At 57.6% G+C, this 26,565-nt stretch overlaps 11 protein-coding genes and 1 non-coding gene across 12 annotated transcripts; 6 read left to right on the forward strand and 6 right to left on the reverse strand.

Moving 5' to 3' along the window:
• Positions 1–36: 36 nt before the first annotated feature.
• LY79DRAFT_561365 (putative Xaa-Pro aminopeptidase) lies at positions 37–2,401 on the reverse strand. The gene is made up of 5 exons (XM_060558399.1): positions 1,999–2,401; positions 1,802–1,878; positions 1,567–1,693; positions 397–1,506; positions 37–275 (listed from the first exon to the last, which is right to left on the reverse strand). Exons 1-5 carry the CDS (start codon positions 2,049–2,051, stop codon positions 65–67), a joined length of 1,578 nt encoding a protein of 525 aa, XP_060411559.1. The 5' UTR covers positions 2,052–2,401; the 3' UTR covers positions 37–64.
• Positions 1,916–2,713, reverse strand: LY79DRAFT_302739 (uncharacterized protein). The gene has a single exon (XM_060552293.1). The coding sequence runs from the start codon at positions 2,647–2,649 to the stop codon at positions 2,128–2,130; it is 522 nt and encodes a 173-aa protein (XP_060411560.1). The 5' UTR covers positions 2,650–2,713; the 3' UTR covers positions 1,916–2,127.
• A 1,188-nt stretch (positions 2,714–3,901) lies between these two features.
• Positions 3,902–6,988, reverse strand: LY79DRAFT_520593 (fungal-specific transcription factor domain-containing protein; the record flags this gene model as incomplete). The annotated part of the gene is made up of 5 exons (XM_060555260.1): positions 3,902–4,738; positions 4,796–5,180; positions 5,274–5,903; positions 5,956–6,703; positions 6,754–6,988. 5 exons carry the CDS (start codon positions 6,986–6,988, stop codon positions 3,902–3,904), a joined length of 2,835 nt encoding a protein of 944 aa, XP_060411561.1.
• Positions 6,989–7,713: 725 nt separating this feature from the next.
• On the forward strand, positions 7,714–8,159 carry LY79DRAFT_561379 (uncharacterized protein). The gene has a single exon (XM_060558400.1). The coding sequence runs from the start codon at positions 7,720–7,722 to the stop codon at positions 7,957–7,959; it is 240 nt and encodes a 79-aa protein (XP_060411562.1). The 5' UTR covers positions 7,714–7,719; the 3' UTR covers positions 7,960–8,159.
• Positions 8,160–8,391: 232 nt separating this feature from the next.
• Positions 8,392–8,826, reverse strand: LY79DRAFT_561380 (uncharacterized protein; the record flags this gene model as incomplete). Its single annotated transcript, XM_060558401.1, has 1 exon — positions 8,392–8,826. A coding segment is annotated over exon 1 (256 nt), but the record flags the coding sequence as incomplete, so codon positions are not given.
• A 5,687-nt stretch (positions 8,827–14,513) lies between these two features.
• LY79DRAFT_520682 (26S proteasome subunit RPN7) lies at positions 14,514–16,353 on the forward strand (the record flags this gene model as incomplete). The annotated part of the gene is made up of 5 exons (XM_060555268.1): positions 14,514–14,607; positions 14,738–14,782; positions 14,940–15,220; positions 15,279–16,055; positions 16,123–16,353. 5 exons carry the CDS (start codon positions 14,514–14,516, stop codon positions 16,351–16,353), a joined length of 1,428 nt encoding a protein of 475 aa, XP_060411564.1.
• A 1,263-nt stretch (positions 16,354–17,616) lies between these two features.
• On the reverse strand, positions 17,617–19,202 carry LY79DRAFT_561398 (Prp18 domain-containing protein). The gene is made up of 2 exons (XM_060558402.1): positions 18,200–19,202; positions 17,617–18,142 (listed from the first exon to the last, which is right to left on the reverse strand). Exons 1-2 carry the CDS (start codon positions 18,917–18,919, stop codon positions 17,819–17,821), a joined length of 1,044 nt encoding a protein of 347 aa, XP_060411565.1. The 5' UTR covers positions 18,920–19,202; the 3' UTR covers positions 17,617–17,818.
• A 335-nt stretch (positions 19,203–19,537) lies between these two features.
• On the forward strand, positions 19,538–20,373 carry LY79DRAFT_520577 (Sin3 associated polypeptide p18-domain-containing protein; the record flags this gene model as incomplete). Its single annotated transcript, XM_060555256.1, has 2 exons — positions 19,538–19,611; positions 19,668–20,373. The coding sequence occupies 2 exons, from the start codon at positions 19,538–19,540 to the stop codon at positions 20,371–20,373; spliced, it is 780 nt and encodes a 259-aa protein (XP_060411566.1).
• Positions 20,374–20,647: 274 nt separating this feature from the next.
• LY79DRAFT_671760 (uncharacterized protein) lies at positions 20,648–21,119 on the reverse strand (the record flags this gene model as incomplete). The annotated part of the gene is made up of 4 exons (XM_060563957.1): positions 20,648–20,701; positions 20,782–20,897; positions 21,005–21,040; positions 21,101–21,119. 4 exons carry the CDS (start codon positions 21,117–21,119, stop codon positions 20,648–20,650), a joined length of 225 nt encoding a protein of 74 aa, XP_060411567.1.
• Positions 21,120–21,494: 375 nt separating this feature from the next.
• Positions 21,495–21,606, forward strand: LY79DRAFT_t192. Its single transcript has one exon. It is a non-coding gene; the product is annotated as a tRNA-Ser (tRNA).
• Positions 21,607–22,153: 547 nt separating this feature from the next.
• LY79DRAFT_520594 (glutathione S-transferase domain-containing protein) lies at positions 22,154–23,063 on the forward strand (the record flags this gene model as incomplete). The annotated part of the gene is made up of 3 exons (XM_060555261.1): positions 22,154–22,191; positions 22,243–22,628; positions 22,681–23,063. The coding sequence occupies 3 exons, from the start codon at positions 22,154–22,156 to the stop codon at positions 23,061–23,063; spliced, it is 807 nt and encodes a 268-aa protein (XP_060411568.1).
• Positions 23,064–23,236: 173 nt separating this feature from the next.
• On the forward strand, positions 23,237–26,040 carry LY79DRAFT_561406 (pentatricopeptide repeat domain-containing protein). The gene has a single exon (XM_060558403.1). It carries the CDS (start codon positions 23,340–23,342, stop codon positions 25,941–25,943), a length of 2,604 nt encoding a protein of 867 aa, XP_060411569.1. The 5' UTR covers positions 23,237–23,339; the 3' UTR covers positions 25,944–26,040.
• Positions 26,041–26,565: the final 525 nt, after the last annotated feature.

Consider the following 26,565-nt stretch of genomic DNA (forward strand, 5'->3'; position numbering starts at 1 on the left):
TCAAGTCACAGACGCCCCCCTCCCCCCCCCCCCCCCCCCCCCCCCGGCGCGGGCGCGCGCTAGACTACGCCTTGCCGTTGATGACCCTCACCAGCTCATCCCCCTTGGGCGCGCCGGCCGAGAGGTTTTCGTACCGGGAATCCGTCACGAGGATGTCGTCCTCGATGCGCACGCCGCCGACGCGGTAGTACCGCTCCAGCACCGTCTTGTTGATGAAGCGTGCGTGCCTGGGGTTGCTGAGAAAGTAGCCCTCGATGTACTCCCGACAGAAGTAGCTGTGGATACGTTAGCCGTGTGGGCCGCGGACTCGACTCCCACCCTACACCACTGGGGCCGATTGAGATGTCGAAAGAAACCGACAAAGCGGAGAGAAAGTGGGGGAAAGGGGCCACTCACATGCCAGGCTCGACCGTCACAATCATGTTCTTCCGCAGATACTGCCGCCCCTTATACGGCGGCGGCGCCGCCCCCACGGCACCCAGCGCGGAAGCCTGCACCATGGCACCCAGCATCTCGGGCGTGACCACCTCCCTCTTGCCTACGCGGCCCCCTTGGCCGCCCATGACGTTGTTCAGCAGCAGCAGCCTCTCCCGCCCCGAGACATCGTGGACCTCGAGTCCGACATGGTGTCCCAGGCCGTGCGGGAAGAAGGCGGCGACGGTGCCCGCGTCCCAGACCTCGGCCGGGTCGCCCTTGAGGACGCCCAGCTTCAGAAGCCCTTGCTGCGCAACCCTGCTCGCGTGGATGTGCAGGTCGAAGAACAGGGTGCCCGGGCGGATTAAGGAGATGCACTCGTCCTGCATCCTGGCCACGATGTCGTACACCGCCCTGGCCTCGGCCGAGAACTTGCCCGAGATGGGCAGGGTGCGGGTGATGTCGCTCGCGTAGCAGTGCCACTCGCAGCCGGCGTCGAAGACGACGACCTCCCTCCCCTCGAGCGGCTCGTTGTTGGCGTCGTAGTGCAACGTGCTCGCGTTCTTGCCGCTGCCGGCAATGATGGCGTACGCCTGCTCTCTCGCGCCGGAGGTCGTGCACCACGCCTGGTAGACGGCCTCGATCTCGCTCTCGTTCTCCAGCCTCAGGAGCTTCTCGGCGACCCGGCGGTGCGCCAGTGCCGAGACGGCCGCGGCCTTGCGGATCATGGCGACCTCGTAATCCGTCTTGATGACACGCGCCTGGTCCATGGCGGGCTGCAGCGACGTCACGTCGATGCGCACCTCGGCGGCGGACTGCAAGAAGTCGCCGTGCAGTGGCACCTGGTCGGCGTGGATGACGTACAGCGTCGAACCGGGCGTGAGGTGGCGGTACAGGAATTTGTTCAGCTGGGTCGTGTAGCGCACGTCGTCGACGTCGAACTGCTTCAGGCACTCGGAGATGCCGGGCGTCGAGCCGAACCAGAGCACCTGACGCGGCTCGACGTAGGGGACCCAGAGGATGAGGCGGTCCGAGGCGAGCTCGTAGGTCACGGCGCAGTCAGCGAAGTTGGCGCCGCTCAGGTAGTAGAAGCTGCTTGCACGTCAGTGGCCACCGAGTGGCTGGCTAGTAGCCGGCAGGCTCGGGACGTACTATCGCCGTTGCCTAAAGGCCGGTCCCATATCCGAGTCCTCGTAACTACGGCTCGGCTCGCCGGGCAGGAAGACGAGGCCATCGCTGGCGTTGAGTTCCGCGGCGACCTTGCGGGCGTGGAGTTTTGCTTGTCAAGTCAGCACACTCCATTATCAGCGGCATCACACAGAGAGCGCCAGCGTCACATCATCGAGCTACATCAATGCAACAGTTCGAGAACAGCGCGGATGCGTACCGGGAAATCTGGCCGGGATCGGCGCGACCGACACTACCGAATCAATCGGCGCGGCCCCCGTCTTCACCTCGATGGACCTTGCGGCGCAGACACGTTAGTGAAGGATGCGGAGCCGGAGAGGGGACGGCACCGTGTTCGTGCCACGGGCACGAGGTTAGGCCCCCCCGGCGAACAGTCACGCAATGATGTCCACCTACAGCGCATCAAACTCGTCCACCTCGACGACATCGTGATCAACGACAGTCTCCATGGTGTCACACGGTTTCCGGGGCGGGGTTCTCCGGATCAGTCAATGTTGGGTGGCGTTGGCCTCGGGCAGTTCTATATCAAGAGTGCTCGGTGGATATGCCGCAACAAGGCCGTCCGTCTGCTGCTGACAGGTACGAATCCAATGGGTGAGATGATGCGGCTGGGATGGCGCTTGCGTGGCGTGGCGGGTTTGGTAAGCAGGCCAAGTCTCTTCGGAGATATCTCAAATGCCGGAAGGTTGCGGATTTAGCATGTTCACGCGCGAGTGTTTGTTTGGTCGGAGAGGGCGAGATTCGGGACGGTGGAGGGCGGCAGGACAAGAGGTGCGTGTGTGTGTGTGCGTGTGTGTGAGGAGGGGCTGAACGCGCTGAGGATGACGTCCGGTAGGCGTTCTCTGATGGGCTCCAGTCGTGTGTGCGTTTGTTGGTGACCGGCCTAGCGCAAGGCTCCGCTTCTTCGGTGCTTCCGAAAGTACCGGTCGCAGGCTGCAGCGGCGGTGCGGATAACGGGAGGGGGGGGGCAGGTATCCTATCTACCTGCGTCGTAATAGTGCTTCTTCTGTCAAGGTCCTTGCCGCAGAGATGGCTTCGTCCTGGCATGTGGCGCCTAGAGAAAGCCGGGGCCTTGCTCGGTGCCGAAGCGGCGAGTGCAAGTTCCTATAGGGGGATGTGGGCCCCGCAACGTGGCTCCGATAGGGATTTAGCGGAGATATCCATCAAGCCCTGCCGTTCTTGGTGTCGCCTTCAATGTGGAGATGCTGAGGAGCCTTCCACACTCCATCCCGTTCCTGTGAGTCGGAGTAGTCTACTACTATCGAGAATAAAACCGAAAGAATCAGGCCGAGGTCCAACCAGCTCGCGCTCAGGGCCTCAATTGGTATGGGTTTGTTGCTCACAATAACCCCACCGCTCCCTCTGCCCCAGCCATGGTCTCCATCGTTGCTCAACCGCAACGGTCTGGGTACCGCCCGTCTACCGTGTCCTCGGCGGAGCTACACGGTACGCCGGCGGTCATTGCACAATGCCCGTGGTAGGTAGCCAGCCATACATACTATTACCGAGTACGCTCCAAGCCAGGAATTCAATCGTGAACGGAAAATACGAAACGACTACCAATGGCGTCGGCGACATACCTGCCTTGTCGCACCAGCCCCATCGTTCGCTCACATACGGGGTCTATTCCCCCTGCTCCTCCCCATCACTGCGCAGGTATACATACAATGTACGAATACACACACACGTACCTACTTGGAAGAGCTTGGCCCCGCAGCCCGTCCATCGCGCTATACCGTACGGATACCAACCCTCCTTCCCTACCCCTTCGGTCCTACACGCCGCTGCAATGCGCTGCGACCTGCACTCCATTCGACGGCGGCTGCACCCTTGGGACCGTTTGTGTTGCAAGTGGGTGTCGTGACGGAAGCCCCCCCACCCTTGGAGCACTTTTGTCTGCGCCCTTTATTGATCCCAACCCCACACCGTCACACCCCCGTGTCTGCTGCGCATCTACACTAGGCAAATCTCACATCCAATTGTATCCAATTGACCAATATGCTAGCTGCCAGGACAACTAAAATAAATACAGAGTATGCATGTGCTCGTCGGTGCATTACGTCGTACGCAGACGGCTCCAGCGTCTATCCGAGCTCCTGTGAGCCTCCCCCGCCGAGCCACGATGCCAGATAAATTTGTGTACACTTGAAGAATCCCCGTCAGAGGGACGACCGGAACGCCTAAAACTGATCCGACCGCCTTGTCCCTTTCCTCTTGAAACCCCCTTTCCAAAGTAGATCGCACCCTGAGCTTGCAGGGCTCTAAATAAATGCTGGGTATCACTTGAAGCGAAATATGTCTAAAGGCCCTGAAATCCGTTTCTGGCGAGCATCCCCGCCCAGTTGTTTTGGTAGCCCGTCTCGGCTAGCATCCGGTCAATGTCTCCAGTCCGCTGCTGCTGCATGTACACTCGGCGTGCGTGGTCCAGTCTTGTCGCGTCGGGCATGCCCTGGTACCCGGAGGGCTGGTATATGCTTGAAAGTTCGTATCCGGGTTGATGATGCTGCTGCGGCCGCTGCTGCTGGCTCTGCCCTTGCAAGAAGTAGGCGGGCGACTGGCCAAGAAGCTGAGTGTCGATATCGTCGAATGCGCTGGGCATCATGAACGTGGATGCATCCTGCGGGCCGCTGACGTTGTTCGACCCCGGCCCCTTTTGGAAGCCCAGCTCCATCATGGGTTGGTTCGGGTAGGCGAAGGGATCCTCTGACGGGAACATGAGAGAGTCGAGCTTGTTGATGTGGTTCATGTTGTGTGGCGGCGGGAAGCCCTGCGGCGGCGGCCGGTTCGAGCTCGCAGACGTGCTGACCGAGTCGGGGGTCGCCCGCGAAGACATGTCCATGCCTAGCAGGTCCTGGATGTTGCCTGCGAGGGACGGGTCATGAAATCCTGCTTCTGAGACGGGGACACCGTCAAACGAGGCGCGGAGTGACGGCTGAGACATCCGTCCGCTGGCCATGACTGCACCGGGAGACCGGCTTAGTTCTTCGGATCGGCGTTGCCCCATGCCCGGCTGCAGGGCCGGGTGTCCGTGGACGGGTACGGAGCTGGCCTTTTGCCCAGGTGCTGATCGCTTCTTGGTAAGGATTGGCCGAGACTTGGCTTCCCGGAGCCTCTCGGGTAACTGTTCGAACAAGACCTGCGTACGTCAGTATACCTTTCGCCAAGACGCCCGCTACTTGGGGCAGTGACTTACGTTGAGGGCATCTGTAACCCTGTCAGCGGCTTGACTCTTGGACCGCAGTTTGGCAACCATGTCTCTGCCCGCCATGGCATCCTCCAACACTTCGGCGGAACCGATCTTTTCGGGGTTCTCTATCGAGTAGAACACGAGAGATAAGATGGCAAAGAACTCGGTGAATAGCATGAACCAGTACGGCCCCGCCAACACGTTTTGCTTGCGGATCTCAATGCCAATGTGGACAATGTTCCGCGAGACGCTGATACAAGCCGCCGCGCACGCGTAAGAATGCTCGTCGATATTCTTCCCTGTGCCGAGGCGGGGAGAAACGTAGTGCAGAAACGGGCGGTAGAGAACAAGCTGTACGTGGGCGTAGGCGAACCTCAGCAGGTGGCGGACGCTGTTTTTCCCCCCCGGTCAGCTTGGTCAGGCTGGGGGCGGATGAAGCAGTGTCCTCGAAATATCAAGAACTCCCATACTCAGGAACACTTACCGAATCACCTCAACAGGTCCATCAGGCCTGGGCCGCCACTGCGAGGGCAGAACCTCGTACCACTCCTGCAGCTCTGCCTCGATCTGCTTGATGCTAGAGTAGCTGATCAGGTAGGTCGCACCCGGCTTGTCCCCCTTCATGACACTCTGGCCGAGCCCCTTCAAGGGATAGACGAACTTGAGGATCTTAGCCAAGATCTCCATCAAGCGGGTGTGTGCGTTGAACGCCTCAAAAAAGGAGAATGTTCCAGGAGGAGGAGTCAGGATGCCCTCGTTTGTAATGTACTCGTCGTCAATTTCGCTGGGGTACGGCTGATCAATGTCCTCGGCGTTGAGCATCAGCGGGAAGCCGAGCATGGCCGAAACGTAAATATCCATCTGCCGGATGACCCAGAACACTCGCTTCCTAACCTCCTGCTCGATTATGGAAATCTTCTCGTGCTTCAGATACCTGTGCAGGCCGATGCGCAGGGCTGACCGCAGTGCGATTCCCACAAACGCGTAGCATCCACTCAGGTTCGAGGTGGCTTGCAGGAAAAGAATCATAAAAAGAAGTGCCTGGAGGGAGATTAGGTCCCGGCATTCGGTAATGTCCTGCAAGATCCGCCTGGCGTTGTCGTAGTACTTCATTCTGCGATATGTTAGCGTGAGGCTTGGGCGCGAGGGGGGCTCCCAGCGCGTACCCTTCGTCGAGCGACTCCTTATAGGCCACAGGAGGAGCGGTTGCGTCCAGGTTTCTGTACATGCAACCAAGGGCCATGACGGCGTAGAGGAGGCCCAGGAAGTTGTGTTCCTCCTTTGAAAAATCCTCGTAGGGTTTTTGGTATACTTGGTCAAGCATTTGGTAAAAGGACGGAACGTGCACTATACGAATCAGGCACGTTGCGCAGTTGAGTGAGAGGTGGCAGAGCCTCCTGGCCACTTCCTTCGGGGGGAGCTCAGGAGCGGTGAACATGGCCGGGTCGAAGGGCGAACTGGCGGCCGATGCTGAAGAGTCGATGTTGATGAGACCAGCCGGTCTTTCTGGCCGTGGCAGAAACGGCACTTTGGTTTCCGGGCCCATCAAGCCCCTAAAGTGCTCCTTCATCCGCCGCAGAAAGACTGCGCCGGACGACACGCCGTGGAAGTCCCAGCCGCCCTTGTCGTCCAGGTCCAGCTGGCCGATGGACTCGATCATGGACAACAGGTGAGCGTCCTCCTTCTCGGCGCTGACGTAGGGGTCGTGCCTCAGCTTGGTGGCCTGTACCCTGGCGTGCTCCCTGTTGCGGAACTCTTGCTGGACGGCGGGATCCAAGGTGGGATCAGCCAGGTCTACGTCCGGGACGAACTTGCGCAGAAGGGTCTCGGCGCGCTGCAGACGGCTCTCCAAGGCCTCAATGTACTGAGGAGCCGGGTTCCTCCGCCTGTTTGAGGGCTTGTCATATGTGCATTCTGGACAAGGTCAGTCTATCTGGATGCCTTACGAGCATGGAGGAACCAACCATAACTGTAGACGGAGCAGTGCGTGCACGGCTGTTTGCCGTCACATTTGATTTTCTTACGTCTGCACTCGTCGCAAGCTCTGGTCACACGACGACGCTTCTGCACTGGGACGCTGCCAGGCTCGCCAGGCTTCTCGTCCATTTCAGAGCCCGAGTGCACGCTGCCACCCGGCGAGGGCGGCTCCTTGACAGGCCAGCCGTTGGCGGAGGGCGCCGCAGACTCATTGTCCGACATGTTGGAGTCCGGGGGTGAGTGGTCAGCCTTGGCAGGCTGAGATGGAGGACTCATTCGCGCCGCCGGAACGGGAGAAAAGGGTGAGAAAATGGGAGGCAAGTGGTGGGTGGTAAAGATGGTGGCAGAAGTGAGCGTGGCTGGTTGGTGGTTAAGCAACCGGTTCTCGGTGTAAGTGCAGTTACGGAGGATGAGTGCTTTGCATAGTTGACAGTCAAGGGTCGTTGTCCGATTAGCCAACCCGGCAGCTAGGAACGGCTTTTCGGACTGAGCAACTCTTGGATATGAGAAGAACGAAACGGGTGCCAAGACTTCGTGGGGGATAGGAGGAAGATAAGTTTAAACAAAACGGGAGGACAAGAGGAGGAGCCGGGGGATCTTTTGCCTTGTTGCTGGGCCTCGTCTGGGTAGCAGCAGCTGGGGGTGTGGAAGGCCCTTGTTTAAGGCCGAGCAGGGTACGGTGCGGTGCGGTGCAGGGCAGGTGTAAGTCTCGCGCAAAGCTGAGCGCGCAAGATGAATTACGTAGCGGGCAGGTAGCGTCTCGGCCGGGGGTGGATGAGACAGGCAGAGTACGCGACTCGAGGGTACGGAAGATACCGTCTCGCACGGTGCAGTCCCAGTAGCGTGGTCGAATAGTGCATATGCCTCAGTACGTATTTGACACACGGGGAGGGGAGGGGGGGGCAATTAGGCTACGATCTGGCGGACAGCGGGTAGAGCACCCTCCCCTGGTGATGATAATAGTAGTGGCGGTGGTGGTGGTGGTAGTGGTGGTGCTGCTGCTGCGTACCTATGTTACTGCTATATGTTGTTGGTGCTCGCTCTCTACCTATACTATCTACTTGGTAGTGCGTAAAAGGAGGGGCGTGTGTGTACCGGGAATGTCACCAGCAGCAGGTAGCGCGGCGGGTAGGGACAATAAGAGAGGGAACGGGGGCAATACGAAACCGTCGCAGAGGGGATGGGGAAGCTAGGACGAGAAAGGCGATAGGGATCGGTACGAGTAGTGGAAGGGGAGAGCGAGGACCCAAAGAGTAGCAGGGGCGGGCCGTAAGGCAAGATCAGTAGCCTACTTTCACAGTACAGAGCAAGCAATAGAGCGAGAGAGATGGCCTGCAAGAGCAAGGCGAGCAAAGATGCAGGTCAGCAAGAGAGCATAATTCTCAGAGCGGCCGAATGCCATATGCATATGTCGTAGCGCGCGTGCTTCCCTAGGGGGTGGGCGGAGCCAAGAGAGGGACAAGACTTTTGAGACAGGGAATGGGGTGGAACCGCGCGAGCAACGCAGTGGACCAAAAAAAAAAGGGCCCAAAGGAGGGAGGGGGCGTACTTGCAGGGGGGAGGGGACGGGTCACAAATGGAAGCTCGGTTGACGCGCCCGCCTCCGCGATGAGCAGCAGTCATTGGTCTCTCGCAGTATAGATGGCGGCGAAAACTGTAGATGCGCAGAATCGTCGGGTGCGCGGCGAGGCATGTGAGTAACAGGGCGGAGAAGACGGGTGAGCTTATCTCACTCGAACCGAAGGCATCGCAGCCGTGAGTAAGTAGCAATGGCTAAGTGAGTAAGCGAGAGAATGGCTGCGTTGGGCGTTGTGAGGTAGGTGCAGGTAGGTTATGGTGCGCACGCATGTATGTTTTCCGCTGGGAGGAGTGGGAGGAACGAGGGTACCATGTCCAGCGTGCGTACTGGAACTGCGCGGAAAGCCAAGACAAAACAAAAACGGACGAAGAAAAAGCTCAGGATGCACGACCTGACACCTGCACATTGACGTTTGGCTCTGTCCAGGAGGGAGTATCCCGACAGCACGAGCACCCGGGGTCTTGGCCGTCGGAGTCGAACGAGAGTGCTTGTTTCCGTGTCAAAGGCTTTCGTTCTGGCGGGCGGCCTTGATGTACCCAGGTATCTTCTATCTTTGGCCAGCTCGAGCTAGGTAGGGTCAAGTCCGAGTAGACTAGTCATCTTCTGGTGCCGTGTGTGCAATTATTGGAAGTGGAAGGTTCTTTTGCAAATGGGCGAAAAAGGAGGCCTGACTGACTGGCGTGAGGAGCGCGGCATCTCGTCTGTGTGACGAGACAGCCCCCCTTCCCCCTCGGCACAGCGAATACAGTCTATCGGTGCCGACAGGGACAAGTGTCCGAGGCAGGGCACATGCTGGTATGTGTGTGGTGATGCCCGTTACAAGCAGTAGACTTGCGATGTACAGTTGGTGGGTAAAATAGCCCCCCTAATCCCTAATAGTAGGATACGTGCAAAATTGCGGCCGGGCGGGAGGGCCACGGGGAGTGAGTCGAGCGAGCAACAAGCAGCATCGGGCAGGTCCCTTCCCTTGCTAGGCAAGCGGGCTTGACTCAAAAGAGGATGAAGAGTTGGGATAAAAAGAGAGGAGAGCAAAAAGCGGGGATTTCTCGGCATGGGAATGCAAGCCCGTCTTTTGACTCGTACACACTACTATGTAGCCGGTGACGCGAAGCAACGCCGCTGGGGGCGTGGACGCGGACATGGGCCGTTTCCACTCGTGGAACGGATGCTAATGCATGGAATCGACCTTTACATGTCAGCCAGTCGCGACGTGCAAGGCCATGCCTGGAGCTCCGACGTGGTTGGTTCAATCGGTACCCGTCTTGGTGCTGCCGTCTTGTGGATTGGCGAAGGGAAAAGAAGGAAAACAGGCGGCGCGCATGCAGGGTAGAACCGGGGGTACGTATGCCTCTTTACCCTTTCTGTATTTCAAAATGTCTGCGGAATCTTGCTTGAGGCCAACCGTTGGCTCGAACCTGCGTACCCGCCACAGCACAGCACAACACACCACAGCAGACCGCCACTGACTGAACCATCCCGCCCGGCGGCGTCGTCGTCCGGCAGATCCATGGCGTCCAGCCTCCCACCACGATCCCACCAGCGACCGCCGTGGTGCCTCGGGCCACTGGGTAGGCAGCCGACAGGAAGGGAGATTTGAGATTTCCCGCGTCGCTTACACAGGTAGTGTACACGTACCGGTAGTATCCGTCGACAAGGACGCTTTGTCTTTTGCGGCTTGCCCTACTCGCTCCAACAATTGCCTCAACGCCGGGGTCGGCGCGATGGGGTGGGCGATTCTCAGTCAACGCTGACTTATTGAACTTAGAAGTCGGGAGGGGACCTGGACCCTCCACCAACAGAATAAGTGGTATGCAATTGAATCAAAGACGCGTCCAGGGGGGCCCTCGTCCGGCGTTCGGCCAGGGACCCTTTGTTATGTGTGGCTGTGATCAGCCCAACGCAAGGGCCAAAGAAAAAGAATGAAAAGTAAGAAAGTTCAGAAAAGGTGAGGTGATGGTTTGAGGTCGCTCGTGTTGAGGGACGGCACTAGCACAGGCCCAGTTTCCAAAGTGTAAGGACAGAGCTTGCTGCTTCAAACGGTCTGGGTTGAGCCTGAACCCTCGCAATGGAGCTTTCGGCGTTCGGGCCACCCGATACCAGTAGCTTCCAGTCTCGTCACAAGCAATCCGACGACGGCATCAATCTGCGATTGCCTTTCCGTCTGTAGTTAGATTCTCGTCTCTACATCCTCCTGTGTGCGCCGTAGTCGCCCCCAGGATTGGAATCGAGTCGAGAGCTCAGCGCATCCTTTGTTGGAGGCAGGAGCCGAGGGCAAGAAGACCAGGTGATAGGGGGCCAAGAGCCAATAAAGCACAAGGACGCCGAGGATGGCCGCTTGGCCTTGCATTGTCATGAAGCAAGCAGGCTGTAGCGCAAGTGACTTTTACCCCCAAACACGGCCTAATTTTTTCTCCTTTTCTTTTGACCCGCCTCGCTCCTCGCTCTCCCCCAGAGTGACCTTGGGCCTCCGGTGCAGTATAGTCCTGTCCTCCTCCCCCTTCTCTACCCACCCTCTCCTACGAATGCAGAGCGGTGGGATCGAAGACGCATGGAATATTCGACACGGTCGTTGGTTTGTGGATTACCGTCGCATAGTGGACGGGACGTTGTCAAAATGGGCCGCGTGCCGCCCTACAGACCGAACAGGGCCCAGGGCTGAGGGAGCGAGGAAGTTTTGAAGGCTTGGCATCCGTCATTGGGGACGCGTCTGTGGTGTATTTCGACGACAAATTTTCTCTTTTTGCCAGAGTGCTGCTCTCAGATTGGCGTGATTGGGAAGAGAGCCGAGTCCCCCCTGGTCGCTGTTCGAGGGGGTGTGGGAAGGGGGGACGCTTGGGTGCTTGGACGGGGGTGGTGCACAGAAGGAAGGGAGTGTGTGTGGAGGACCTCTGAGGAATCACACACCGCATCTGTCGCCGGCGGTCGGGGTCTTTGAGCCAAGCACGAAGCCCACCTGTCGCTCCCACCGAAACGCGTCAGCCCAAGAGCGGGGGGTGCGTGGGTGTACACCAGAAGGCAAAGAGCTTCCTGGGTCCTGAAGTCTTGGCATTCTCGATTTCCATCGTTTGCCAAGACTTCCACCCCGCTCCTTCGCGCTTGCGCTTGTCTTGACAACATGCATCGAATTGCTGAGAGCCTCAGATGGATATCATGATATCTGGATGCTCCCAAGTGTCTGCGTTTTTCTCGTGGTTTTTCCGCTGGCAGAACCGTCCAAAAACCATCGCAGTCGGCTCGCTGACCAGGCCGAGCACATGCCCCACGAGTGAACGGATGTCAGAAACCAAGGAAATGACCACGTTGTCCTCTCTTCCCCTCTCGCTCTCTTTTTTTTGATTTTTTTTTTTTTTTCCCTTGCGCGCGCCCCCTCCTTATTTCCGCACAACTCGTTGCAAAAAGGAGAGAAGTCTCAATGCATGTGTTAACCAATGGGGACGTCTCGGGTGTGATCTTATGGGTCGCACTGTCCAGAGAAGTCACCCCTCCGGTGAGCAAGGGAAGGCACACCCAAGTTCCAAGTTGGGACGGGAAAACCGCTTACGCTACCAAAGTACGGAGTACCTAATAGGTAGGTAGATTTCCCCGGCTACGTACCTAGGTACCTACCCTCCACCTGCAATCCGCAGCCCTAGGAAGTGAATGGAAAGGCAATCAAAGCACTGCGGGTGTATCTCCATCAGAGAGTCACTTGCCATTTTTAAATTCAAATCGCTTCAGATCTGTCCATCACGTCTATTCCTTCTTCGTCTAGGCCGCGTCGGAGAGTCAGCGTCCAAGGGGAAATGCAGACCTCTAGGACAGGGGGATCGGTCGCCCCACCGCAACGCTACAAGCAGGGAAACAACCACTACGGTTACAGTGTAATCCGCAGCGCTCACAGCGCTCGCTTTCTCGCTGTGAAGGACGAATGGCTCGACCGAGACAGGTCTTCCTGTCTCCATGCGCCCAAACCTCTCATGTCGCCACATCACACCATGGATACAATACAGTTCATGACTACCACTCACACAATAACCAAAAAACAAACTGCGTCTTTTCGATTACTGATTCGCCCTCGAAGCGCACCCAATCTGCCCGCGCGCACGCCCGGCTCCAATACTACCGCACTCGAGTGTCTCCGGGACCCTGACCCTGCGGCAGCCTTGCTATTCCCAGCCTGAACCTTGGGGCCGAACCAGACTATGGCACGGCGACCAAGACCGAGCCCCTCGTTCTGTCAACCTTTGTTCCGACGAGACAACCCAGCCTCCAGCAAATCAGGACGGCTATCAACATAATCTTGCACTGGAACCTCAAGGTTGCATCCGAGACTAGTCAGCAGGGATCTCTTGCTGTCTCTCCAACCCGCGCCAGTCGAAACAAGGCGCAAACCGGGCCTCGAGACCGGCCGCGGCCAGAACCCTCGGCGACAAACTCGTCGCTGAATGCACCAACCTGCCGCCGAGGAGTTTGGCCACGGGATATGGGCTGGCAATGATATGCTCATGTTCTGCAGTGAGTAGCCCAGTAGCACGACACTGGTCGACAACTGCTGCGTCCAACTGGAGAGGACACTCGGACAACTACCGACCCCTGCACATCTGTCAAGGTGGGTGCGTTCCATGTCTGTTCCTGGCTCGCACCTTATATTACCTTGCTCGGATGTCAGTCGTTTGTTTCCCTTGGGCATGCCGATGTGGGTTCTGCTCCAAGCCCTAGCCACAATGCTGGTCCTGGCCCGTGGCGGAGGAGCTGTCCTAACTCTTGAGCTAGTTGACCCAATGCCGTCGCCGCTTCCCCATCAACCAGCTCTTCTCACGCTCGGTCATCAGATGAATCAGTGCACCGGCGGGCCCAGGTCGCGAATGAAGTCCAGACCGCGGGGAGACTTCCTTGGGGAGGCCTCACTTACAAGAGGAAGCAAGATACGTGGGAGCTTACCACAGCAGACGGCTCCAGTCCACGTTGATGTCGAGAACGAGTGTCCAATCTGTCTAGTAGTAATCGGTTCATCCTCGCAGTCGAAGCGAGTAACCCCGACGACTCTGCCTATACTGAACGCATAAAAGGTAATTTCGTAACAACGATAAACGTTGCACAATTCTCTATTCTCGGTTCCGTCGGTCGCGCATTAGTGCGGAAAACCCAGGTGGCAGTCGATGGGATACATATCTAGAGATCCGGATAGTCAATCTACGACCAGTCAGTCGCCAAGACAGATGGACAAGATCCTTGTGATCGGCGCACTACCGTATCGTGCTACCGAATATCGACACAGAAATGCAACGAGATTCCTCGTCGCCTTTATTTTTATATTTGTGATACCTACGCATATCCTGGCTCGCCCCTCTTTGGCTTCTGTCTGCTACCCTACGTCGCTACGTTGCAGGGCAACACTGACAGAAGCGAGTTTGGTTCAGGTACTACTTCGAGACGAGGCAGACCAACCCCCCCTTTCCCCAATCCCTTTTTATTGAATTACCCCGCAATTGAATGGCCAGCTGTGTCACCACCAACACCACCTACCGAATGTCTTTAACTCTCATTCGCTGCAGACACCAACTTCCTGCCTGCCACCGGAGCCCATCGTCATTCACGCTTCTCATCGCACCCAACCCGTTGCATCGCTCCAGGATTGCCCAGCCACAACCGAATCCCGCGGTGTCCGTTGGTGCGACACAGAACGGCAGGGCCACCTACTCTTTCTTACCTTTGCAACCCACAACGATTCACACTCGACACGGCGACGCAGAAGCGACTGATCCCACGAGGTAAGTGACTGACTGACGCTTTCCCAATGTCTCCGAGCTCCTCCTGCCTGGGACCCTGCGCGGCCTAAGGCTGTCTTTTCCCAACTGTCGGTCTGCGGCCAACGAACGCACTTGCCGTACTCTCTCTCAAGGTTCAACAGACCAGAAAGCCCCCCCAAATTGCCATATCCCACACATTCCACCATTTACGGCCTTCTAACCCGTAATTGGCGACATCGGCCACCGCACCTCGTTTACTCGCCTAGACCCCGCCCCCCTAGGCCGTACTCCCCTCCGCGCCAAAGATCCCTCCCTTTCGTCGGTGTCACTGACATACGGCCTACCACTGGCCCCTGCTGACCATCGTCTGAGCAAGATTGGGCGGAGCTCGCACTGGTCCATCAACCGAGTCCCCTGACACAACATCGCAATCTCCATCATGGCTGCCGCCGGCGCAAGCGCCAACGTCGACTCCAACGCCCTGTTGGCCTTCTTCACGCAGATGGACGATCAGGGCGGTGTCATTGTCAGAGGTGCGTCGTCTGAGGCGTGCCGGCGTCCGGGCCGAGCTTCGACTCAGCATTCCCCCTTCCTATGTGATCGTCTTGAATACGAACCTAGCACCAAGACGCGCGGCCTGCTAACGCTGCTGTCCCTCTTTAGATACCCCTAAGCTGGATATTGATTTGTACATCCAGAACTATGAAGGTATGCATTGCTCATCACCCCGTCTCAACCTTGTTTCTCCTAAACTGCCCCTCCCTGCCCACAAACGCACGCACAGCCTCTCCGCGTCTCCGCTCCTCTTGCCCGCCTGCCAAGGCTCCGCCGCTTCCCAAGAGACAACTTCTAACCACCACTACAGGCCGTACCCGCTTTGAACGTCTCTTTCTCATCGGCCGGACGTGCGTGCCGCTCTGTGTTGACGCTCTGAAGGCTGCAGTCGCCGAGGCCAAGGCGGGTACAGATGTCCAACGTTACCGGGACGCCTTTGAGTGCATTCACATCGCCGCCCCCAATGAGCCAGAGGCCCAATTCGACCAGGAATGGGTCGAGAACACGGAGAGGGCCAACAAGGCCAAGACTCATCAACTCGAGAGCGAGCTGAAGGGTTATAAGATGAACCTTATCAAGGAAAGCATTCGGGTCCGTCTTCGCAGACTCTCAATACACACATGAAGCACGCAAACTGATGGAGCACCAGATGGGAAATGAGGACCTTGGCCGCCACTTTGAAGAAATCGGCGACCTCAACAATGCCGGCGAGGCCTACAGCCGTATGCGCCCGGATGTCAGCACCTCGAAGCACATCATCGACGTTGGCAAGCACCTCGTCAGCGTGACGCTCCAGCGCCGGGAGTGGCCCATGGTCATCGCCAATCTCAGCAAGATCACCGGTGTCCAAAACGGCGAGGAAGACAAGGGTCTGCAACCGTACACCAAGATTGCCCAGGGCATCGCTCTCATGGGCCTCGAGAAATTTGAGGATGCGGCCAAAAGTTTCTTGCAGATCGATGCCGGCAAAGAGGGTGCGGGGAAGGACGGCGCCGAGTACAATACCATTGCGAGCCCCAACGACGTGGCAGTATACGGCGGCCTCCTGGCCCTTGCGACGATGGACCGCAAGGACCTGCAGACCCGCGTATTGGACAACCAGAACTTCAGAACCTTTCTGGAGCTGGAGCCTCACGTTCGCAAGGCCATCTCGCTCTTCGTCAACGGCCGGTACTCAGCATGTCTCGCAATCCTGGAGGTGTACCGCGCCGACTACCTCCTGGACATCTATCTCCAGAAACACATCCCCACACTCTACTCCCAGATCAGAAGCAAGTGCATCGTGCAGTACTTTGTCCCTTTCTCCTGTGTCACCCTGAGTAGCCTGGAGGAGGCCTTTGCGGTGCCCGGTAAGCCAATCATCGACGAGCTCGTTACTATGATTCGGAGCGGCGTTCTACAGGCACGCATCAACACAATTGACAAGGTGAGTTTGGACATACCCGCGGTTTGCTTAGGGATCCAACCGCACTGTGCTAACGCACGACTCACAGACGTTGGTCGCCGTGTCTCCGAACCCCCGAGCGACTTTGCAAAGGTTGGTTCTTGACACGATTGACGCCTACGAACGGGATGCCACAGAGCGGATCCGGCGCATGAGCATCATTGCGGCGGATATGGAAGTAAAGAACACGCGCAAGGGAAACGCTGGTGGGCAGGGCATCGATGAGCTCTGGCTCGAGCAGGCCAACCGGACAGCGACGGCCAGCGGCGAGGCGAGCTGATGGTGCTCCGGCGAGGAACACCTCTAGCGAGCGTCCGGCCGAGTCGCGGTTCTTCTCCGCGGGTCGGAAGCGAGCTGAAGACGCACAGAAACGCCGACAAACGGGGCACTGTTGGCGATCCACCTTGGCTCCATAGCTAAAAGGCTGGGTAGTCGATTGGCAATCCGGACTCGGCGTGCTGGCGATGAACTATTGGTTCCCCTGGGTGAAAAAGCATACGTACGCCTGCCAACACCCCAATCGTTCCGTCGGATCATTCAGACGTCATGGTACTTGTGCGCTAGACATGCCATTAGCCACTAAGATCGGGTATGGACCTCGCACAGCTAAGCGGTGGGGCGGCTAAAGGGGCTGGACGGCGGCGTTGATCGCGGGATCCCCGGGGCGATGGATCGAGGCTTACGAAGCAAGCACAGCATAGAAATGTGCTGGGTGACGAGTTGGGCAGTCGTATTGGGAAGTAGTCGGGAATAACGCCATTGACTATGCACCTACCTGCTATCGTTCGCCCGAACTGTGACAGTCCGTCAATCCATCCTGATTCGTGATCCCCAGGGCTTGCTATGAACAAACCTGATCCTGTAGCGTTCTCTTTTAGAAGAGGGGTTTACTCGCACGGTGCGCTTTCGTTCTCTCTTTGCCCAACCATGTATTAACATCGAAGGGTTTAAAAAAAGAGGTGGTGATCATTCGCCCCATTCTGTCAAGTGGACATTACCGGGGGAGGGATTCTGATCACACCGAGGCAGCATTCCATCCCGCCCTTACCACACCCCCTTTCCATATTGAGAGTAAAGATTACAGAGAGTGCGATGTCGCAATGTGTACGAGATGGGGCAACCGGGGAGGGGAGGGGAGGGGAGCAGGCATTTACACTTTTTCTGAAGGTCGTCAGGGATTTTTTGGACCAAGGTCTTCAGGCAAACCGTGGAGAGAGGGGGCGTGTGCGCGCGCAGAGTTGTAAGTGTAAATATTTTGCTTTTTAGCCTGCATAAGGCAGTCCGAAGTTCTCAAGCAGTCCCCTGCTCTTTGTGTGTGTCCGATCCACCATTCCACCCGGCCGCAACTCCAATCAGTTTTCTATTCCCATAACGATGGTCCGCTTCCATCGCCCCAATGCCCTTTCCCTATGCGATATCCACCGCCCTGGTCAGGACGTCGTCGGAACTAGATTGCGCCCGCTAAAATGGAGAGAATGAGCAAAATGTTACATGATGGTGTCGAACAATGATAGCCATCAAGGATTTTGGGGGGGGGGGGGGGGGGGGGGGTCAAGAAGCAGCGGCAAGGAGGGGCAGCGCGGTCTTCTTTTTTCTTTTCTTTTCTTTTCCGTGCGCATGCCCCCCTGCCGCCCACCAAGTACCATAACCACCACCCGTGGTGTTCCATTCGGACTTGCGGTCCGGTGCACGCCCAGGAGTCTCGAAAGAGGACAAGAAATGGATTCTCAACAGGACGTGTCTCATCACCCCATGAGTTGACGCACGTCGGTGGGCGGCCAGCGGATCTGCGCAAATGTGAGGAGGCGCTTGATGCTCTGCAGGTACTTGCGCGTGACCTCGTCGCCCATGACATGTCCGCGCTCGCCGTTGTGTAGCTTCTCGCGGGCGCTGCGCTCGTGGATGCCGACCATGGTGACACCGATGGGCCAGGCAGCCTTGCCGATCGAGAGACGGAGGTAGCCGTCGTTGGCGTCGACGTAGCGGCGCTCCTGCGCGGCCTTGACGATCTCGACGACGGGCGCGAGGAGGTCGTCGTCGAGGTCGTGTTTCTCGAACTTGCGGAACAGCTAAGCTGCGTCAGTACCGCTTTTGGTGGAATGCCATGTGAAGAAGAAGTGTCATACCGGCTTGAGGTTCTCGCGGCTCTGCACCATGGCGCTGTAGGCCGTCTTGCTCGCAGTCGTGTCGCGCCGCTCCTGCTCCATGGCCTTCTCGTACTCGGTCAGGACCATGGTGAAGTATGATGCCAGCTGCCTGAACAGCCAGCTGCGCCCTTCCTTGTCCTTGGGCACCCCACCGTCGACCTTCATGTCCTTCTCCTCAACCAGCTGCAGCGTCGTCGGAATGGGGCCCTTTGTGACCACCGTCGTGAGCCGTCGGTACCTCCTCAGCCTTGCCACGTGTCCCTCGCCGAAGAGCGTCGCCGGCTCGCCCAGCGCGCGCAGCTTTCCCGTGAGCTCCTCGTCGGGTATGTCCTCCATGCCGTCCTCGACCTCGGCGACGTCCTCGCTGCTGGCCTTGACGAGCTCCGGCAGGCCGAGCCGCTTGCGCCGGGCGCGCTCCTCCTCTGCTTCCTTCTCCTCGCGCCGCCGTCGTGATTCCTCGGCGAGCTTTTGACGTTTTTCTTCGCGTATCTTCTTCTCAGCCGCTTCTTCGTCCTCGCGCTTGCGCTTCGCGGCGGCCCTGGCCTCCCGCTCGGCCTCGATGCGGGCTTGTTCCGCGAGGTATTCCTGCCTGCGCTTCGCTTCGACGTCGGCGCGCTTGACGTATTTTGATGACGACGAGGTCGGCGTCGACTCTTTTGCCTTGTCCAGCTCTTTGGACATAAGCGCCGCGAAATCCATGCTGGCGGGCGGGCGGGCGGTCGTCAACTTGGGCTATTTGCCGGTCGGTATGCTTGCTATCGGCAAGGATTGGGGTGTGCGCGTGTTGTCTCGGGTGGGTCCGTCCGGCCGTGTGTATCGCCAAAGTTATGCCGTCCAGCTTGCTGCGGTGTCGATGAAATGTCGTTGAACAAAAGCGGGAGTAAATTTGGGTAAGGCGTACCGATTGAAAAGCTTACTTTCTTTTATTTACCGTCCATTATGTTTCCCCCACACCTCTCTGGGCGCCTGTGTGGTGGACGATCCATGCATGGAAGCTTTGGAAGATCGCGCTTAACTTGCACAGCCTCACTCGCCTACCACCTTGACTCCAGTCGGGAGGGACGCACGCCCGCACACCGCACACCACACACACGCAAGACTACCTAGTTCCGGTACTCCCTCCATTTTGCCCGTCTCTTTCCTGACCCCTTGGGGACCCCAAACTCGTGTTGTGGCTGTTTGTCACAAGGGGGCCTGGAGGTTGTCAAATTCAAGCTCGTCCTGGCTGCTCCACCAGTGCTGTACGTACTCTTCGACGTTGCCCTTTCTTACAACGCCTCGCGGTACCTGCGACGCCTCGACGGCACCACTTTGAGAATGGCGTCGATCGAGCGGGAAGAGACTACCCCGTTTCTTGTACAACTTTTCTGCAAGAACGGCTCGTTTCACAGGTAAGGGTGGAGACGCGCTACTTGCCTCCGGATACGGATCGCTAATCATAGTTCAGAACAGATGAGTTCGCCTCGAGGAGCCTGCCACCTGCCTTGTCACTCTACACGTGGACCGACTGCACCTTGACCGAACTCGCTGAGCAGATCGCTGCCGCAGACCCCTCGCTGCTGCCGAGCCCCTCCGTGGGCACAAGGCTGGCCTTTCGTGTTATTTACCCGGACACCCGGAACGCGGCGGTCCCGCTCGGCGCTCACCACGCGCAGACACAGATCCCCCGGTTTATGGTTAAGGACCTAGGGAGCGTCGTGCTGGGCGACGGCACGGCGGGCGCTATTCTCGCTGCCAACGGCGCGGAGGCGGTTGAGGGAGACATACACATGGCCGAGACGACGACGGGATTGCCGGACACGGACACAGCCAAGGACAAGACTTTCGGCGACGCCAAGTTCGTGGTGGGGGATTACATCGCGTGCGCCATTCTGCCGCCGTTGCCTGACGGATCTGTGGCTCCCGCGCTCACCTCGCGGAACGACAGAACCGCGGGACCGTTTGGCGCAAGGGGCGGTCTGGGCGGCCTGGCCTCACAGGGGCCGCGTCGAGACGCTGCGTTTGGTGCGAGACAGGGGCGCGACAGAGACAGGCGGCGCTCCGGGCTCGGTGACAACGGGTTTCCTGAAGGAGAGTGGAGGAGAGGCGAGAGGTTGCCGGAAGATCCTCCCGAAAGGTCTTGGGGCAGAGGACGGAGACCAGACAGATGGTGACTGGTTGGTTCGGATGATTGGAGTGCAGCACTGTTTTAGGAGTTGTGGCACGGCGTCAAGGCTCACGCGGGAGAAAATACCAGGTATTATCACAGCCATTCTACGGGCGTCTAGGCTTTCATAGTTGCCTGTAGGGTGTTGGGACAGATTTCCCACGTCGGCTGTTTGCAAAAGGAAAACTTCTGCTTATTGCTTGTTCCATTCTTCTGCTCCGGCCCGTGTCCCTGGGCTTATCTATAACACTCTTCCTGTCGATATCCTGCTCCCTCTACCTCTACCGCTCGTAGACCAGGTCGCCCTTGCGCTTCGCGCGGAGATCCCAGAGACCCTGTATCAGTCAGTATCGGTGGTTGAGGCGTGTCAGGCCATCGCTCGTCTCGCGGGAGGATTGGGGGGAGGGCGTCTCACGTCGGTCTTGTAGCCAATGTAGCCGACGACGAACGGCACGACGACGGCGTACATGAAGGTGACGCGGGCCGTTCTCGGGGTCCAGCGGAAGAAGATGTGTCGGTTGCTCTGCATGTCTGTTCGGCGCTCGCGGGTCAGCACTGTTATCACCCGGGGGCCCTCAACAGCTCCATCGGTCGACGGTCTATCGTCGCTCATCGGATTCGAAGGAGTCTCAACGTACGTCCCAACTTGACCAAGGCCGGGTCAAGGGCCAGCTCTAGTTCATCGGGTTAGCATTTTCTATTATTATCCAACTTTCGACGTCAATTGAACTCACTGTGGTGGTGGCCCGCCATCTTGACAGATGTACAAGGGCGTATTCGGGGGTTTAAAATCGCTAGGTTAGTCGGACGACGTGGTTTCGGCGGGGTTTGAGGGGTAATCGGTGTCGCTCGTCGAAATGCGGCTCGAGGCTCCTTGATGGAACAATGGATCGCGAGCCTTGGAGTTGAATGCTTAGGTAACAAGCCCTCCTGCCTCAATGGTCAGGCACATTCAACCATTTGGTTGGCATTGGATGCGTAAGGCCTCTCTGGCACTGTGCCCAGGCTCGATGAAATATAGGATAATACAGTTTGAACCTCGACACCTACCACACTGTGTAGTGGTGCGTGCAGTTATGTCCGTCCTTCTTGGTTATCTACTATTGAAGTTTACATAAGCAGAATCATGTCAACGTGCCAGAGTGGTTAATGGGCTGCCCTGCTACATTGTCTCGAGGAATCAAGACACTCAGCTCAGGCAGTGGCTTCGGTCGCGCAAGTTCGAATCTTGTCGTTGACGCTTAATAAACTTTTTCCTCTTTTTTCTGCCCTATATGTAACGAGGCTGGATGTGTTGGTGCAATTGAGGTTTGGAGTCAGCGGCGGCAGACTTGGCGAGAACATACATTCATTTGCTCTGGAACACACGGTTCTCAACCAAGGTGCAAGCAAGTACACAACAAATCCATGCAAGAGCACACGGTTCTCTCTCAAAAGAAACGCCTCAAGTCGGGGGAATTGTCACCGCATGCCGTCCCCCGACTTGGTGGCTTAGCCGATGATTGAGCGCTCGATTTGGGGCGATGCCGAGGCATCGACACTGATTCAAGCCCAAATTGTGGAGACACGCTGCTGGTGAAAGGGCTGCGGCGATGGCCGGGTCCTGTGCGTTCCGGAAAGCTAGTGACGTATAAATGAGGAACGCGACCTGGACGAAGTTATTCTGCAATCTATCACAAACAAATCAGTGGTGATAAGCTGTTACTGTTTGGAACATCACGCAGTTGAATTCGATAACTCGCGACGATTGTGACACAATCAGAGTATCGAGCCACCACGCCAGCACCATGACAACCGAGCAGAAGCCCAAGATCAAGCTCTACTGGTAAGTCGGTCTCATGACTGACGTCTAGAATCGAGCTGATCAAGACCCTAGGCTTGAGCAGTCCAGGGCGCAGAACATCCTATGGCTCCTCGAAGAGCTCAAGGTCGATTACGAGGTTGAGGTTTTCCACCGTAACAAGCAAACCCTTCTGGCGCCGCCTGAGCTTGCAAAGATTCACCCCTTGGGCAAGTCGCCCGTCATCGATATCTATCCCACCGGCTCTGGCGAGCCCATCAGGTTGGCGGAGAGCGGGCGCATAACGGAGTATCTGTGCGAGTACTTCGGGCAGAACACCAACCTCATTCCCAAGAAGTGGAAGGATGGTCAGGAGGGCAAGCTCGGCGGCGAGACTGAGGAATTTTCGCGGTGCCGGTATCTCCTCCATTACATCGAAGGAAGCCTGCTCCCGATCCTGACAATGACTCTCGTCATTGGAGGTAAGCCGCATCCCCCGCGGTGCAGACGGATCACCGCAGCTCACGCGCGCAGCCCTCAAATCCGACAACGTACCGTTTTTCGTTCGACCCGTCACCTCGGTGGTTGCCAACAAGATCTACAGTATGGTGATATTCCCCAATGCCCAGAAGCACCTCGCCTTGCTCGACCAGATGCTCGAGACCTCCCCCAACGGCGGCAAGTACATGTGCGGCGAGCACCTGTCGGCCGCCGACATCCTGCTCAGTTTCGCTCTCATCGCGGCGGAACCCCGTTTCGACACTCTGGGCAGCTGGCCCGGCGGTTCCTCGCGGGTCGCGCACCCACGTGTGTTCGAGTACATTGATCGGCTGAAGAAGGAGCCCGGATACCAGCGGTCGGCGGACAAGATTCGGGAGATTGAGGGCAAGTTCGAGCCCACCATCTCCAAGATGTAAGATTTGGCGTGTGATGAGTAGGGAGAGGACCAAGATACGGAGGGTTCATATATATCATTATACCAAATTGATGAATGATTCCACGTTTCCAGCTTGGCTCAGACTCCTTTGCATTCTGTACTAGACATACTCTCACATTTCACAATTGTCTGGAAGAGAGGCCCATCCGTGTCTGAATGTCCGGGTGGAGGGCGAGTGGCCCGAGCTCCAGTGACGGAGCACTGCCGCAGGGGTCTCGGGCCGCTAGGTAGGCACCTACCTACCTAGGTAGTGGGCATGCGCCGTAGTCGGGAACTTTTTTCCAGTAGCCCTTTTGACGTGGGATTTATGCATCACCAACTATCAACACGCCACGGACCCCAACACACTCGTTTACCAGAACCCATGCTAGTCTCGAGGACATTATGCGCCCATTGCCGGTCGAGGCTTCTGGTCAGCTCAGCGCATATCGGTACGGCCCGATCGAATTCGACCGTGAGCTTCCCGGCCGCCACCGCCGAAACCTCGAGAACGAAAACACAGCCAGACCGAACCCAGTCACATAATCCGCCGCGGGTACCTGCGCGGGCAAAGAGCGTCAGCGTTGGCGATCCGCGCACGAAGCAGAGGGCATTGGATCTGTTTGAAGAAATCGTCAGGAGCAAGCCGCAGGCGCCCTCGGGTCTCAGCCAAGATGTCACCCTGCCCTACCGTCTCGCCGACGAACTCGACATGATCGCGAAGAACAATGAGAATCTCTCTGCGACGGAGGTTGCCGCGAAGTCGTATATGGTCATAAAGACGAAGCTGCTGCCGATATTGCAACAGGCGGACATCCGATTGCCACAGAGCCTTATCACCAAAGCAACCCAGGCGATGCAGCAGATGGTGAAAGCCAAATTTTCTGCCATTGACAATAAGGACCTCCCCAGCACTGCCAATATCTGCAAGATTTACGCTGATCTAAACAATGTTCGGGTCGTGAGGAGACTGGAGCTCATCAACGAGCTCCTGCGAGTGATCGTGTCTTCCCAGTCCGAGTCAGGGGCCAAATCCGTCGAAGATCAATTGGACGACCTAGTGGAATGCTGGAAACACTTTTCAGGCTTGAGGCGCGTCAAAAGCGGCATGGCCTCGCATACGGAGTTCTGGATTACCTCGAGACCAGACATGCGGGGCACGGAGGAGCCCGCCAAGCTCTTCCGCCTGCTCTTCCCTCTGTTTGCGCTCAACGAACTGCGCGGCCTCACCCCCGCGCTCGTGACGACGTTCGTCCTGCTCTCCGAGCCCAAGCATGCGTTGAGCATGGCAAAAGAGGAGGCGCAGCCTTTGCTGCAAGCATTGGACCCTATCGTGAAGCGATTCGGCCGCGAGGAGCTCCAGCCATTCTTCGATGGCTATCCGGAACTATGGAACTACGTTCAGCCCAGGGCGGATTGGCGGGTTACTCGAACGGCGCCAGAAGCCTTGAAGGATTCGAATGCACATGCTGTTGGGAATTCGAGTCACACTCCGGCCGAAGGGCGTTTCTCATATGTTCTCTGGCACAAGCGCTTCAACGTGGCTTTTCGTTCGCCCGGCCTTACAGTGGCGAAGGAGACGTGGAGGGACCTTATCGACCCTGCCAACGATGACATGCGGGCCGTGAGGCTTCGTCGCGCCCCCGAGTTGTTTGACTACATCTTGTTCCTCGCCTGCAGCAAGAAGGAAGAGGGCGCCTCCAAACTGACTTCGGAAATACTGGCGTACATGAAAGACCTTGGACTCGCACCCTCGGTAAGGACGTACACGTCTATGATGAATGGCTGGAAGCAGGCCAGGAAGCTGGACCCGATCGAGCATCTGTGGGCCACGATCACGCGGTCGCCTCTGAAGCTAGATGAGCAGATCTGGTCGATCAGGATAGCCGCCCTTAGCCAACTAGGCCCAGAGAGAGCCGGCCTCGCCGCCTTGAAAGAGATGGAGAGCCTGTGGGACGCGGAAGTGAAGAGCGGCAAAGCGATCAAAGCAGACGAGCCTGGGGTCGCAGGTCCGAACGCGGTAAAGCCTGGGATCGCGAGTGTGAACGCAGCCATCTCTGGGCTGCTGATGCGAAACCGCATGGATGTGATACACGCGGTGCTGAAATGGGCGACGAGCAGGGGCTTAGAACCAGACATCTACACTTACAACATGCTCCTCTCGCAGATGCTCAAGAAAGGCGCTTCCGACGAGGTGGATGCGCTTCTTTCCAGTATGAAGGCGGCGGGTGTGGAGCCTGACGCGGCCACCTTCACCATCATTCTTGAAGCAGCCTTTGCAGGCCTCCACAAGCAGACGCCACGTGAGCAGCGAGAGGCCATCGACGGGGTCTTCGCGGAGATGGCCGCCTGTGGTATCAAGCCCAGCCAGGAGGCATTCGCCAAGATGCTCTATGTCCTTGTCCGGCAGGGCGCCGCTGCGGATCACGCGATCAACATCGTGCTCGGCCACCTGCGCAGGAGCGACGTACAGCCCTCGACGGAGATTTGCACGATCCTGGTCGAACACTACGCCAGCCGCGAGCAGCCAGACCTCGGCTCCATTCGCGCCCTCGTAGCCGACCGTCGCTCCCGCACCCGCGCACTAATGGACCGCGTCTTCTGGGAGAGCGTCATCAAACACTACCACCGCGTCGGCGACCTCTACGGCGCGCTGGAGATCGTGTACGACCTCGATGACTGGGGCATCTGGCCCGCCCTTCCGCTTCTCGAGCCCCTGCTGCGATCGCTGATTTCCAAGCGAGACTGGGACGGCGCCAAGAAGCTAGTTTCGACCGTCAGCAAGCAGGCGCGACCCCAGGCAAAGGACAAACGGGACCGGTACTGGAAGCATGCCTTTTGGGCTGCTGCCAAGGATTACGATCTAATAGGCGGCCTGTAGCAAGCTTATACGAGATGTAATTGGCATTCGCCTTTGTACAATAAATCCCTAGTCAACACAGATTTAAAACATGAGTTAATCAAACCCCTCAGCGCGTACGCCGCTGAAGTGTACATCTATAGAGGAGCTTGCGACGCTTGTGGAAGTCGTCGTTTTTGCATGAGGCAGAACAATACGTTCTTCTATCGCGTCGTTTGGCGACGTGCGTAGTGTTCAACATCCCGCCTCCGGACCCGGCTGATCCGCCAAAGCCGGTCTACAACACCGAACGTACGGCCGGCTGCCTCGAGAGAAACACTCAGCCGTGGCATGCTATGCGGATGGTTTGCCTACCATGGTCGATTTGTTCAACTCTCGGTCTGGGACAGTTTTCTTGTCATTGTCACAAGTACATCACTCATGGATAGGTTGATCTGAATTCTTAGATCATGGGACAGTTCGGTAGTCCACCTCATCTTTCTTTGCCTTTACCATTTCATCTTTTCTTTTTGAGTAGCATCCAGACTAAGACGATTTGAAGGTTGCTTCTCAAAGAGTCAGCATCGTCGAGTCGACCCTAAGGCTTTCCCGGTCATGTACATGACCACACTCGGTTGCTCGAAACGGGGGGGGGGGGGGCACG

The sequence above is a fragment of the Colletotrichum navitas genome (genome assembly GCF_030913465.1).
Source record: "Colletotrichum navitas strain CBS 125086 chromosome Unknown LY79scaffold_54, whole genome shotgun sequence".
NCBI classification, from domain to species: Eukaryota; Fungi; Ascomycota; class Sordariomycetes; order Glomerellales; family Glomerellaceae; genus Colletotrichum; species Colletotrichum navitas.